The following is a 13,656-nucleotide window of genomic DNA, read 5'->3' as shown; positions in this document are numbered from 1 at the left end:
CTTGACTAACAAACTCCACAGCAGCTGCTCAAGCTTCTCTCTCTCCTTTTTCATCCCTTTCTTTTACCCTTTATTTTCCCTTCTCTCATGTCATCTTCTAAAATATACATTTGCATTTCTTTTTCTAGATGAATGAGGCTTACCCAAATTAGCCACTCTGGTGCACGGCTGGGCACCATGGGATGGGTGTGCGGCTATTTAAATAATGTCAGGGCCTGCGAAGGGAAGGAGGGAGCAGACAAGCAGACTAATAACCAGATTTCAGCAACATGGCACTCTCACTCTGTCTTTCTCTCCCCCTTTCCCCCTCGCTCTCTCTGAAGAAAATTATTTCTTGGACTAAAAATACCCATATCCCTGCCAAAAATACTTTCATCTCCAAGCACCAAAGATGTTCTAATTCATTAAGAGCTCCCCCACTGAATGAACCTCAAGCGAAAGAGCGCGAGACCAAATAAATTAAGGATCGAGCATTAATTAAACGGAATAGCCACGCTGACGTTAACACAAAGCAGGTCACATGTTTTAGCATATTATTTGGGAACGTGAAGGAGTGTCTATATTGCACATTTCTGGTGAATTCTCATTTTGCCCGGAGCTCCGCTCTCACGGATCATGTAACACTGGTTTAGCCAAATGCCTGAGGAGTCTTTTACCAATGGTGTTGCAAAAATGTCATCACACTGTTCTTGTCAGGGATAATATGGCCAATTAGTGTGCACACAGACCCGGGAAGATAAAAAACACAAATTGCAGGTCGTGTTTTGGATGGAGTTCATTCAGGAGTACAATATTTTATAGAAGTGAGCAGCACTCTATGGCATTTCTAGACCTAGAGTGAAGCATTAATTCTTAATTGTTTACAGAGGAATTTGTTTACGTCTCTGCAAACACCACTGCGGTTGTTTGTGTGTCTTCAAACACACAGGCTGTGCATTACTGAACGAAAATGCAAATTGAAGCATAAATAACATAAATGGCTGTTAAATGACTGTCAAATGGCCTTGATTAATTCAATTAACCATCAGAAACCTTTTGATCTGCTTTCACATCTTAATGAGCACCATCTCGTTGTACATTTTTGTATTGGTGAGCATGAGTTTCTAGTTTTGCTGGTAAAGTTAATAACTAGAAAGTCTTTGATTGTGTCACATGTGATTTCCTTTTCCTGGTGCAATTCAGATGTGGACCAATGCAAGTTATAAAAGCCGCTATGCTGTTTGGCTTTTTTTTTTTAGAAAGCTTGTAAAGGAAAATGATTAATATTCAGCCTTGAAGCTTTATATTTAAGGTTACACTGAGTCGAGCAGGACCTACGGTCTGTTTTCTGCAGTAAAGAGCATAAAGCCTGAAATAGAGTATCCAGCTTTCATTTCTTTTGAAACAAAGCAAGCACTATAAAAGGGTATGAATTATTAAAGGGAGAGTCTGAATTTGAACCTCCACTGAAAACTGTGCTGACTTACTGTTTTTGGATTTTCCTCTCTCTCGAACCCGAACTGAAATATTTTTTCAACATAATTAAACAGGAGGGCGGGGGTGTTATACATGCAGAGCAACATTGTCAAATAATTCTAATTGCACTATTTTTAACCTGCCGTTTCTAGTCCATACAGCTTCCTGCATGTTTGTTGGGTGTTTATGTTAACGAAGGCCCGAGTTTAACATCAGCTATCAGCGCTTATCACCGTCATCAGTACCACGTTGTGACACCCAGATATACAAGGGCATTCTCATCAAGAGCGCAAGCACAACCCAGCCATATTAATGACAGAGCTGCTTTCATAAACAAGTGTAAAGAAGAATATTGCATTTGACCATTTTTATCAAGCCGATTATCTACCAATCTTTGGGCACTGATGCAGACTGTATGAGATACATTTTGCTTCAGTGAACAATAAAGACCATAGAGACCAAAACACCACAGACTCAAGATTATGCACTAAAGAATATTTTTCGTATGCTGATTGTAGTCTAGAACTAGCTTTATTTTTTAATATTTTTATTTTAATCTATAAATGAATACCACTGGAACTCCTGATTAATCATATAAGCAGATGTATAGGAAAAATAAAAGCAAACAAAAATTATGAATCTCACACACTGCTAATTTGATTCATGTTTAATCAATGCCTGATGAAGGTCGTGTGACCAAAATATTGTATTAAAATTTGTAAGCAGTGTGCATATTAAAATATAGCATATATTTATTTGATCTACCATGTGAAATTCATTTAAATCATGCATCAGAGCTTTTGATTATTAATCGCAATAAAGCAAATCTCTCTGTGTTGCTTCTGCATACTTCATGATTTCTCAGTGCTAATAGTATAACAAACAATAATAAAAATATAATAATAATAATAAACATCAACATTTACTTGGTCTGCATTCTCATAGTGAAAGTATATGTGTATGTAGGCCTATAGATAGATAGATAGATAGATAGATAGATAGATAGATAGATAGATAGATAGATAGATAGATAGATAGATAGATAGATAGATAGATAGATAGATAGATAGATAGATAGATAGATAGATAGATAGATAGATAGATAGATAGATAGATTAAATTTGACATGTTATGCTTAGGGTGTAGTAATGATATTTGACTATGTGAATCGCATTCGTAGCTCAAATTGTCTGATCTAGGTCTCCACCTAGTGACCATTACATGATATTTCGGTTATTTTTTTAATAAATACCTCCTATATGCATTAGTAGCCTACTCAAATCCACTAATTACTACTAATCATCATTCCTTCTATTAATTCACATTCTACTGCTCAAATTAGATTAAAAACTAGAACTCGCTGCCATTCTACTAAATAATGAGTTTTAGCTTCGCTTTGAGTCCCAGCATCAATTTACAGACACATGCCAGTAATTTGACCTCCCGCTGACTGCAGTGACACAGGAGCCAATCTAATGACAAACTAATGACACAGTCTCCTGGCAACAGCGGACGCTGATGATTACACCTGTGGCTTCCATCTACATAATCCCACATTCCCCACCACATCTAGAAGAGTGATACAGCATTAATGAAAATATATTCTATTTATTGCTTAATTGTTTGCTTTTATAAATCATTAAAGGAGGAGGAACGAGAACCTTATCGTGTAAGACTTCTCAAGGCACCCTGTGAGAGTTCAGATGAAGTGAGCAGGTGGCTGTGCAGACGTATGAATCTGCCCTGTGGGAAGGGTCCAGAGGGAATATATGACTTTGAGAGCATGGTTGAGACAGACAGACGTGCTTTATCCAAATTCAATCGTGGAGCCCAGCCGCCTGATGAAAGAGCTCCTCTGGCTCCGCTGCGTGAAGATCTGTTCTCTGGTCAACTGGGTGCAGGGGCACAGGTGCATCTAGAGGCAAAGAGCAGAATCCCATTCATCGATAAGGTTTACACTGCGTCCGATATGTGGGTTCCAGCAGGAGTGCGAGACAGGCCTCAGACTCCTCCAACCAGACCTTCAGCTCTGATATATGACATGTCTGAGCAGAAGAGGTGGAACTCCAGGATGAAACCAGAGGCAGGATTGAAGGCAAACCGCAGCGGTAACTGCAATCTTTTTTTGTTTTAAAAGTTTGGGCTGACTGCAGCGGTGTGTAACAAAAAGCAATTTAACAGTATTAGATTCTTACATATTTATTAACAAATTCCATCTGCTTTGTTATCAGGTTGGACAAATGCACAGAGTATTAAACGCCTCTCTCAGGACAACCATGAAATGAATGCGGTCAGTCATAGACATGCTCAATTATTCATCCCCACTACTGTAATAATAGTCTTGTATGCTGTTTGTTTGACGCTTTAGCACTTTTACAGCACTAAACATTAAGTATTCATATGAAATGAGCTTTAAAGAAACAGTTCACTCAAAAATGAACATTCTGTCATCATTTACTAATGTTGTTCCAAACCCATATTAATTTTCTGTCTTCCTTGGAACATAAAAGGAGAAGAACGGTACTGGTCGCTTTTATACATGCAGGTACTGTGAATGTAGCTGCAGCTTTTAATCTTCAAAAACAAGATCACCATAAAGGTATCAAAAAATAGTTTATTGGTTTCTTTCTGTATTTGGAAAATCTAAACTATTGTGAGGAACAGACCTTGTTTTGTGCAAGGAACAGACCTCCTTATTCAGTTTCTCTCCTTGGCACATCTATGAGAAAAGCAATGCTCAATTTCATTAGTTGAATCATTTAGTAAGATCTGAATAATTTGTTTATGAATTGTAGAAGTTTAACTAGTGACACAATGGCCCTGTTAACTTCTGGTTTTCTCTGCTTCAAGTTAACTCTTTAGAATACCGTTCCATCATTAATGACTAACTACACAAGAACATATGAGTAACGCAATATTAGCAATCTAGCAACTACTAGTAACTAACAAGAAACTCTGATTAATGAATTAGTAAGAATGTGGTAGTTCAGTATTAGCTAATCAGTAACTATTATTTTTCATACCTCCCTAAGAACTACTAAGAACTAATGTATAAAGGTTCATAATTAATATGAATAATACATAATGTATAATTAATTCTAAAGTGAAGGTCATGGTAATCCACTACCACTAGTAATGGGTAATGAAGTATTACCAAATTCTTCAGAGGGAATTCCTGATGAAGTCATTGTAAACTTTTGAGCTTTTTGTAATGTCCTAGTTAGTAATTCATTTTGCTAGATTTGGTAACACTTAAAATCATTTCTAGTGGGTTACCATGATCTTCACTTTAGAATACGGATCCAAATAATAAATAGTTTCTTCAGAAGGATGTAGTAACACTTGAGTCATTACTATCCAAAACCTTACATATATCTCAAAAGCTTACAATGATGGCAGTCAATATTTGGGAGTTATGATGTTATTGATTAGCTAATAGTGAACTACCAGTTTCAACTGAGCTCTATTACTTACTAAATCGTAAATCAGAGTTTCTTGTTAGGTAATAGTACATTAGTCATTTGTTCCTGTGTAGTTATTCATTACGACGAAACATTATTCTAAAGTGTTAGTCTGTTCTGCCACTCTGTTTTGACACTAACTGCTTTTTCTTATCATATGTTTTAAATGTATTGACAAATAACACTGGTTTGTAGCTCAAATACTTTTACCATTTACTGCACTTAGTTATTTTAGCTACAGTATTTACCTAATGAATCGTAAGTCTCGAACATTCAAAGAAAGCTGACAGTTTGAATGAAAACTGCACATGTGCATGCAGTTAGTGTCGCCACTTTCAATGTGTTCATGGGAAGATAGATAAGGTATGACAGAGGAAACGGGACAGTCTCCGCCAGTGTTGGAGGTAACGCATTACATGTAACGCAAGTTACGTAATCAGGTTACTTTTTAAGTTACTACTAAAGTAACGCATTATTTTTAAATTTACAAGAAAATATTTAGTAGGCTTAATTTCCTGTGTCCCGTATTGAGTCAATATGCGGCCATAATTTTTTATCTTTAAATATTCTTCCACATTTCCAATTTTGTGTTCTTTGGGAGAAAGAAAGAATTGAAAGCAAGAAAGAACTAAACTTCTATTTTATATTTTCCTATTTTGTCACCCTTTATGGGACATTTGCTAAAATATTGCCATCTTTCCTCTGTGTCTTTGCACTCTCCCTTTATAGGGTGCAGAACCATCTGTTCTTTTTGATAGCATAGCAACGGCAGCTCGACAATACATCTACACCTCTGCAGCCCAAAGGTCTGATTAGTTGCTCTAAAAGCTCTCTTAACAGCACAGCTACCACATTTTATTTTCCAAGACTCTCTCAAATTGACCAACTGGTAATTTTCAAAATAATTCTTTACCATTTTTGTCTTCATACAAACTTACATATAAAACTTACAGTGCATTCAATGTATACTTCAGGGTATACATTTTAACACCTATGTTGGTGCAATGGTCATTTCAACTGTAATTTCAACTGAAATCAATATTTCATGTCCATGTATGTATTTATTTGTTACATAACCTAAAGTAGGATCATGTATAAGCTAATGTGCCAGCTGTTCATATCCCTTATACATGTGATTGTGTGAATATGCTCTGGTATAGAACTTATGAAGATGTAGACTGGGACTCAAAGTTACCTCCTCGCCACAAACCTCCCACAACTACTCTGGAGAAAATGGCTTACCCTGTGAGTCAACGTTTTGTGTTGAAGAGATACCACAGCAGACCTGAGCTGTGGCAGGTGAGTCTGCTTCACTGAATGTGAGGTTACTTCAAGTGAAGATATGAGACTAAAGGAATAGTTCATCCAAAAATGAAAATTTGGGTTTTTGTTGGTGGGTTTTGATGTGAAAGGACGGGGGGGGGGGAGGGGGTCTTTTTTGGCTTTGGGTTTCCTACCTAACACAAGACTGATGGACTGGAGTCATGTGGTTTACTTGTGGATTATTGTGATGTTTTTATCAGCTGTTTGGACTCTCATTCTGACGGCACCCATTCACTGCAGAGGATCCACTGGTAAGCAAGTGAGGTAATGCTACATTACTCCATATCCATTTTGGATGGACTGAGGATGAACTATTCCTTTAAGAGAGATTTCATTGCTTTCAGGCCATTGGATCCCATTGGAACAGACATCAGTTACGTGCCACATTTAATGCAAGGAAAACCATCAGCTTGTATGTGATTCAAATAACCTTTTGTTTTTATTTTAGATTTAATAAATTCTAAGAGTCTGAGCTTTCACTGTATATTTACAGATTTATATCAGATTGTGTATTAAAACTTGTGTTGTTTCTGACTATTGTTTTCAATTAACAGCACCAGTCCTTGTCCAAAATCAGGCCATATACCTTTATACTGGTAAGCAGTCAGATACAGAGATCTTAGAGATCTCCATTAAACTAATGAACATTCTGTATACATTATAATTTACTCAAATCAAATCAGTTGCATACATTCCAGTGTATTGTTGCTGACAGTTATTTTTCAGTACATAATATTAAGGCTTTGAATGATATTATGATCTTGCTGTATTGTACAGCGGTACGGTGGGCTCTGAGGACATGGATAGTATGAATGTCCCAGGAGAGGACTTCATCCCTCTGACTGTTCTGCGCACCACAATACCTCTTCCCACCCCTGCCAGCTAGTATGACTCTGATCTGTGTATCTGTATATACATCATAACCATTCTACAGAACTCATTATTAAGAAGGTGTTTTGTTTATAGCCGAACTACTATACCTGGTTACACTGGAAAACCCCGGTTTGACAGACCACAGACCTCAGGCGTCAGTCTGCCTTCTTTACCACATGCTCCACAAACAGCAGGGTAAGTCATTTCAGCTGTTTCCCTGCCTTTGGCCTGAGACACTGGCACTGACTCCAGCATCTCTGTGACAATGAAGGCATACAAGTGCAGGGAAATATAGGAGGATATATTTTTTTGCTTTGTAGCATGATTATCTTGACAATCACTGTTCTCACATGAACCATAATAATAGATAGATAGATAGATAGATAGATAGATAGATAGATAGATAGATAGATAGATAGATAGATAGATAGATAGATAGATAGATAGATAGATAGATCATTTAATTTTTGATAACCTGGGCATGTTTGCATTTGATTCACTGTTGAAGACCTACTTTAAAATTTAATTATAATAATTATTATATTATATTATATTATATTATATTATATTATATTATATTATATTATATTATATTACACCTCACTGTAAGACCAATTTGTCTCAGTAGGTGGCAGCAGTGCTTTGTATTTAGAAAGTTCTTCTGTAGGTTAACTACTGTGGTCAACACCACAAAACTACACAAATTCTCTAAAATAATTTTCTTTTTTTTTTTCATTTTATAAATAAATAAGAATATTAATGATTTAATAATTTAATGTCTAATTTAATATTTGAATATACGTATGATCACCATTATATGATTATTTTATGATCACCATTATGTTTTTAATATATGTATATATCAATAATTTCACTTTAGGTTCTTTTCATTGCCTTTAAAGTGAAATAACTGAACATAATATATACATATATATATACATATATATATATATAATGGTGATCATATAATGATCTAGTGGATAATGGTAATAAATTAAGCCTAGTCTGTGTCATTGCATACATTTGTGTCAAGTTTTTTTTTTATACATAGTGCAGTAGTAAACATGCCCTGTAGCAGTAAGCACATCATACTCACTCTGAAGAGGCGTTTCCCACAACTATTGCATTCATTTATCTTCTGATCTCTTTCTCTGTTTCTGCCTTAGTATGTGCACTGTCAAACTTATTTTTTCGAGCTCCCGCATGTTCCCCTTCTGTCAGTGTCTGCCCTAGATTTACAGCTCTTCAACCCTCTGCAGCATGGGCTCTGGAGGTGTGTGAACCGCATCTTACAGCGTCATTTAGTAGACCCCAACATGACGTGTATGGCTGAACAAAGTTCAGGTCATCTTTTAAAGCAGACCGAATGAATAAAGACTAGAAAGTGGAAAAATATACTTTAATATAAAATATAAAATTAATTCTTAATTTTTTAAGTTGAAAAGGCAGGAAAAATCGTGAGGCATTGATATTTTCTGTGGGCTTCTGAAGAGTCAAATCAGACAGACAGTACTGGGAACAAAACTAGCCTAGTGGCGCTCTTCCACCCTCCGTCTGCAACGGCAAAACGTCCTCGGCTTTCAGAATGAGTAGGAATGAGGCATCTGCAGCTCGAGTAAAGAGGAAGGAGGAGGAGGAGGTGTTTGAGAGAAGCACTGGAGGAAAACCAAACTCCTCACCCAGGGACCGGTTGGTTGTTTCGAAAACGTGTTTCCTAGCTGGGCCCCAGAAGAGCTGGTTTACCGTCTTTTTGGAGCAGACCTCTCCAGATGGCCCTATCCAAAGCTGAGCTGCTCTTGTTGCCGGTGGTAATCGTGGTTTTTACTCAACCCAAATCCATTTTCCTGGAGTCACCGGTGCTCTGAAATCTGTTTCCTTTGCCGATAAAACAGGCCTCCCATCTCTTTTCCTTACAGCAGAAAGTCAGCACCGTTACAACTTCCTCTAACTCTCTCCTCATTATTTGGTGATAAATCAAATGTCTCCAAACCATTTTCATTCCTCCGCATGCAGCTTTGGCAACACTCAAGCACTTGAGAGTGTCATAAGACACAGACTCTGACAATGTTTGCTTTATGGAAAATCAGACACAAGTGAATGAAACTCCCCTTTTCAAAGCATTAATAGACACAGTTGACATAATGAGTCTACAGACTTTTTCCATCAACGTCAAAATTTTAGGTTAAAATGTCTGAATGTTCAGCAGAATTATGCTAACATCATAGTAATTTACTGCTCTTGTTTTACTTTTAATTCACATTATAAAGTTGTCCTGCTATTGTAATTGTTTTGAAGTAACCATAGTGGTGATTAGTGATTAGTCTTTGTTTGGGACCTTGGACCTTGTATGTTCATATTCAAATTTCTTATCTAGTCATGTCAGAAGTGAGACAAATGAAAACAAGTGAAGACAAGCTAGAATATGAAATTAGCTTGATTTGAAGTTAGTCAAACTATTATTAGCATGAACATGGAGATTTTATTTTAGCATTATTTAAGCATGAAGATAAATCAGTAACTTATTTCATATTCATAACTGTTTGTGAATGGATCTTTCATAATTGTGAAGCAACTAGTAGTGAAGATACGTCTTTGAAAGCTGTGACATCAGTACTCAACATACAAAACACAACCAATTAAAAACAACATTTACAACATAAACCAATCTTACAAAATAAACAAACAACGCAAAGTGAACAAAAAACTATTTAAATCGCACAATAATATACACATAGTATATACAAATAGTATAAAATATTTTATATTATTATATATTATATTATATATATTTTATATAAATTAAAAAACACATTTCTGGTCAAATTTGAGTATTATTTGAGATGTAAAGTTGTTTTGCTCACTTCATCTTGTCGTCTTAACATACTGATTATGTTTATGGTTTTGTGAGCCATCCTGGTACCTGTAGCACCCCTGACTACGGACACAAGGCTCCTCTGTCAGGAATGATCACTACTGTCCCACCAGGAAACCCTTACCTTCATCCCAAAGCCCCGGTACTTTCCACAAAATAACTCTAAAAGCATGGCAAGTTCCTTAAAGAGAAGAATAAATGATGAAGAAGTGTGGGAAATGAAAGTCTCCCTTTTCATGAAATCCAATCTGTGTTTGTGAATAGATCTATAATGATGCAATGTCAATGACTGATTCTCTGAGCTCTGAATAATGAGATGTTTTATTAGCATAATTTCCCTTGATTTAGATGAGTGCTTCTGAAAATGTGGAGGTTATGCCATTGTCTTAAACATCCGCTGTGGGTGTGTGTGGGCTTACGTATTTGACTATATGTGTGTCCATGCGGATAAATGAGTGAATCAGTTTCTCACAGATCCTCTTTTGCATGCTTTTATTACTTCGGTTCATCCAAATAGCACGTACGAACTGCTTGTGGAACTTAGAGCTACATTGTGGTTATGCAGCAATAGCAATGCAAATAAAACTTTGCCTGTTATCTTAAAAGAAAACAAAAGACAAGCGTTTCTGAAATGCTCTAGTTTTGCACCCCAAGAACTGTGGTTTGGAGAATAAAAGAAAGAATACCAGTGCAGCTTCACCTGCTTACAGGAAATAGGAACATGCTGGTTTCCTGTTTCCCCCTTTGTCGTGTTTGCGCTATGTTGAAAACAGTCCGCTCTGGAAGCAGCTCAGTTGAATCCAGCATGTTAAAAGAAAACACCAACTAGAAGAATAACGTATGACTGAAAAGTGCTCAAAACCAAACTAATTCATTTATAGAAGTCCAAACAGTGTTCAAATTATAAACCTCACCTTAAACATATAGAGCTTAGGAAATAAGATGTCATTCTAAGTTATGCTTTGCATTATGGGATAACGTTCTCTGTTTTCAGTTGGTTTGACAGCTGAGCCATGGTGGGAATAAAACCCTCTCTGTGGTATTTCCAGAGATGGAGATGTGGTTAACTGATATCTAACGTCCATCTTGGGGCCAGTGAAAGAGATCAGACTAGTCTTTTGTTTGAGGGTCTGAAGTGCTTTCTCTAAGGTGACCTTCAGCCCATCACTATGAGCCCACAAAAACAAAGTGAAAGCCTTTCCGAGATAAGACAGGCTCAACACAAAAGTTGCTGAAACAACCTCTAATGTTACTGAAATTTTCCTAATCATCTTTTCATAGTAAGATCTTCACCTACAAACATTCACGTGCAATATCTGAGGATAGGGGTCACTTCATCTTAAACACATTGATTTAGAGCTATTCCTGCAGTTTAAAAGTTAACAGTTAATACGTTTACTAAATTTAACATCATAAAGATGCAAAGATTTGCTGTCTGAGCTCACACAGAAGTCACTTTCAAACCAAGAAACTATGTTGGCCAGTGAAACAAATTCATGTAGCCCACTTGAACCTGTTGCAAAATCTGCATGGGAAAATCTTCACCCACATATGAAATTTTGAACTGTGGATTCCTATTGAAAACGATTTAATTCCACACATGACAAATGTGAGTGGACTTTGACTGTTTTCTGTCATTTATCTCAAACCTTTTTGTTTTCAGCATTTCAAAGAAAAAAAGCAAGATATAAACCCAGAATTGCAAGCTATAACTCACAACTCCCATTTTCCAACTCACTATATGTTCATATCTCACAATTATGAGGGAGAAAAAAGTCTTAAGAATTATCATATAAAAAGTACCTTCCTACCTACCTAAGTATATTACCTTCTTTTTTTTATTCTGTGGTGGTACCAGGCTTCCATTAAAGTCAGGAGAAATGTTTATTTACAAACTAAATAGGGTCAGTTTTGATTTCTTGTCGACTTTAATTTAACTTATGTTTACAACATCATTGGAAAAAGTGACTGTGGTGACATTTCTGCACATTTTTTATTTTTTTTTTGTTACACTTTCAAAGTGAAATGTCCAGTGAGGGTAGCTTAAAATAATGTTCAGTTTTCTCTTAAACAAATGAATATGAATCTGGCAACATTTTAATTGTTTTCATATGTATCACAACAGTTTGAAAATGAAATGTCAGATGAGTATCGCTAAAAGGTAAATGTGCTTCATTGCATTTGAAAATAATATACCACATATACCGATACTGTTAACAGTGATATAAGCTACAATATCCTACCATTTTAACTTGCCTTCAGAATATTTGAGTAATTTATTAAGCGTTGGGACTCATATCCAAGCATTCTGCATCACAAAACCAATGCTTTACCAGGTGAGCTCCCGAGCAAGTTTAACTAGGGGGTGGTGATGGCGCAGTGGATAAGACACATGCCTTTGGTGTGAGAGACCCGGGTTCGAATCCACTGTGAGACACCAATGTGTCCCTGAGCAAGACACTTAACCCCTAGTTGCTCCAGAGGCGTGCGACCTCTGACATATATAGCAATTGTAAGTCGCTTTGGATAAAAGCGTCAGCTAAATGAATAAATGTAAATGTAACTACTAGGATGGGCAACTTCAGTCCTGGAGGGCCACTGTCCTGCAGAGTTTAGCGCCAACCCTAATCAAACACACCTGTTTGTAGCTTTCTAGTGATCTTGAAGACATTGATTAGCTTCTTCAGGTGTGTTTGATTAGGGTTGGAGCTAAACTCTGCAGGACAGTGGCCCTCCATAAAACTAAGATAGCTGTTTTCAGTAAACATGAAGAGAGATCAGAAAATCACATGGACTATAGAGTCGCCTTTGACCTCCTGTGACATTTAACCTCTGTCCAGTCTAAGTATTAGCACGGCTATTTCAGCCAAGCTAACTCCAACATTCAGAAAGCTTCTCCAAAATTTAGAGGCATGATCATTTTAAACAATACTTTTCTCCACTCTTCTCAGCTCCTTAAGCTTAGTCTATTTCTTGTCTACATCGTATCATTGGCTCAATTTTCAAGATGGGGTCACAAACATAATGACTGATTCAGCGACAGTCCTTTAGGGTCTTCACCATACTCGCTCGGCCGAGAGATTAATTTCCCTTCTGCCGCTTAGTTTTTTTTTTTGTATCATTTCCACATAAAGAGGCTAAATGTCAAGCATGCCTGACTCCCTCCAGTGACACATCCATTCCCGCAGATAATTACCATAAGGAAATTGATGCTTTAGTGTGCAGAGGGGAATTTAATTTACTATGACATCCCCCTGCATAATGCATCCCAAAGAAAGTGAGATTTTTCAGCCCCAGATTAAGAATTGAAATACAGCAGACTATTAACGTGATTACCAATCTCGAACATCTCCGATTTATTTAGGTAGTTAAACCAATTATGGATTACATGTTGTTAAAGTTATAAATTAGAGGGTGTGAAAGCTGCTTAAAGATCCATGAAATAAGCAATAAGAGGATGTCTCTGTTCTTCGCACCAATACTTTGCTACTGGATAACTTAAGATAATATGTTTATTAGCTGTTGTTAGCTGGCAAGTGTTCATCCTACCTATCAAATCTAAACTGCATAGAAATATTAGGCATTAGGCATCATGAAAGAACAATTTACTACATTGTTTTACAGCATTTATTAGGTTAATGATCATTTATAAATATATTATTCTTCATTGTT

General features: G+C 36.6%; 1 protein-coding gene across 1 annotated transcript; it reads left to right on the top strand.

Moving 5' to 3' along the window:
- Positions 1-3,046: 3,046 nt before the first annotated feature.
- On the top strand, positions 3,047-10,144 carry LOC306884080 (protein SPMIP7-like; the record flags this gene model as incomplete). Its single annotated transcript, XM_079439735.1, has 9 exons — positions 3,047-3,563; positions 3,687-3,745; positions 5,646-5,722; positions 6,077-6,215; positions 6,584-6,651; positions 6,794-6,835; positions 7,017-7,124; positions 7,206-7,307; positions 10,021-10,144. 9 exons carry the CDS (start codon positions 3,047-3,049, stop codon positions 10,142-10,144), a joined length of 1,236 nt encoding a protein of 411 aa, XP_079295861.1.
- Between the last annotated feature and the right edge of the window lie 3,512 nt (positions 10,145-13,656).

The sequence above is a fragment of the Barbus barbus genome (genome assembly GCF_936440315.1).
Source record: "Barbus barbus genome assembly, chromosome: 18".
Classification (NCBI taxonomy): Eukaryota; Metazoa; Chordata; class Actinopteri; order Cypriniformes; family Cyprinidae; genus Barbus; species Barbus barbus.
The sequence above is the reverse complement of the archived record's forward strand: the minus strand, read 5'-3'. Positions and strand labels throughout refer to the sequence as shown.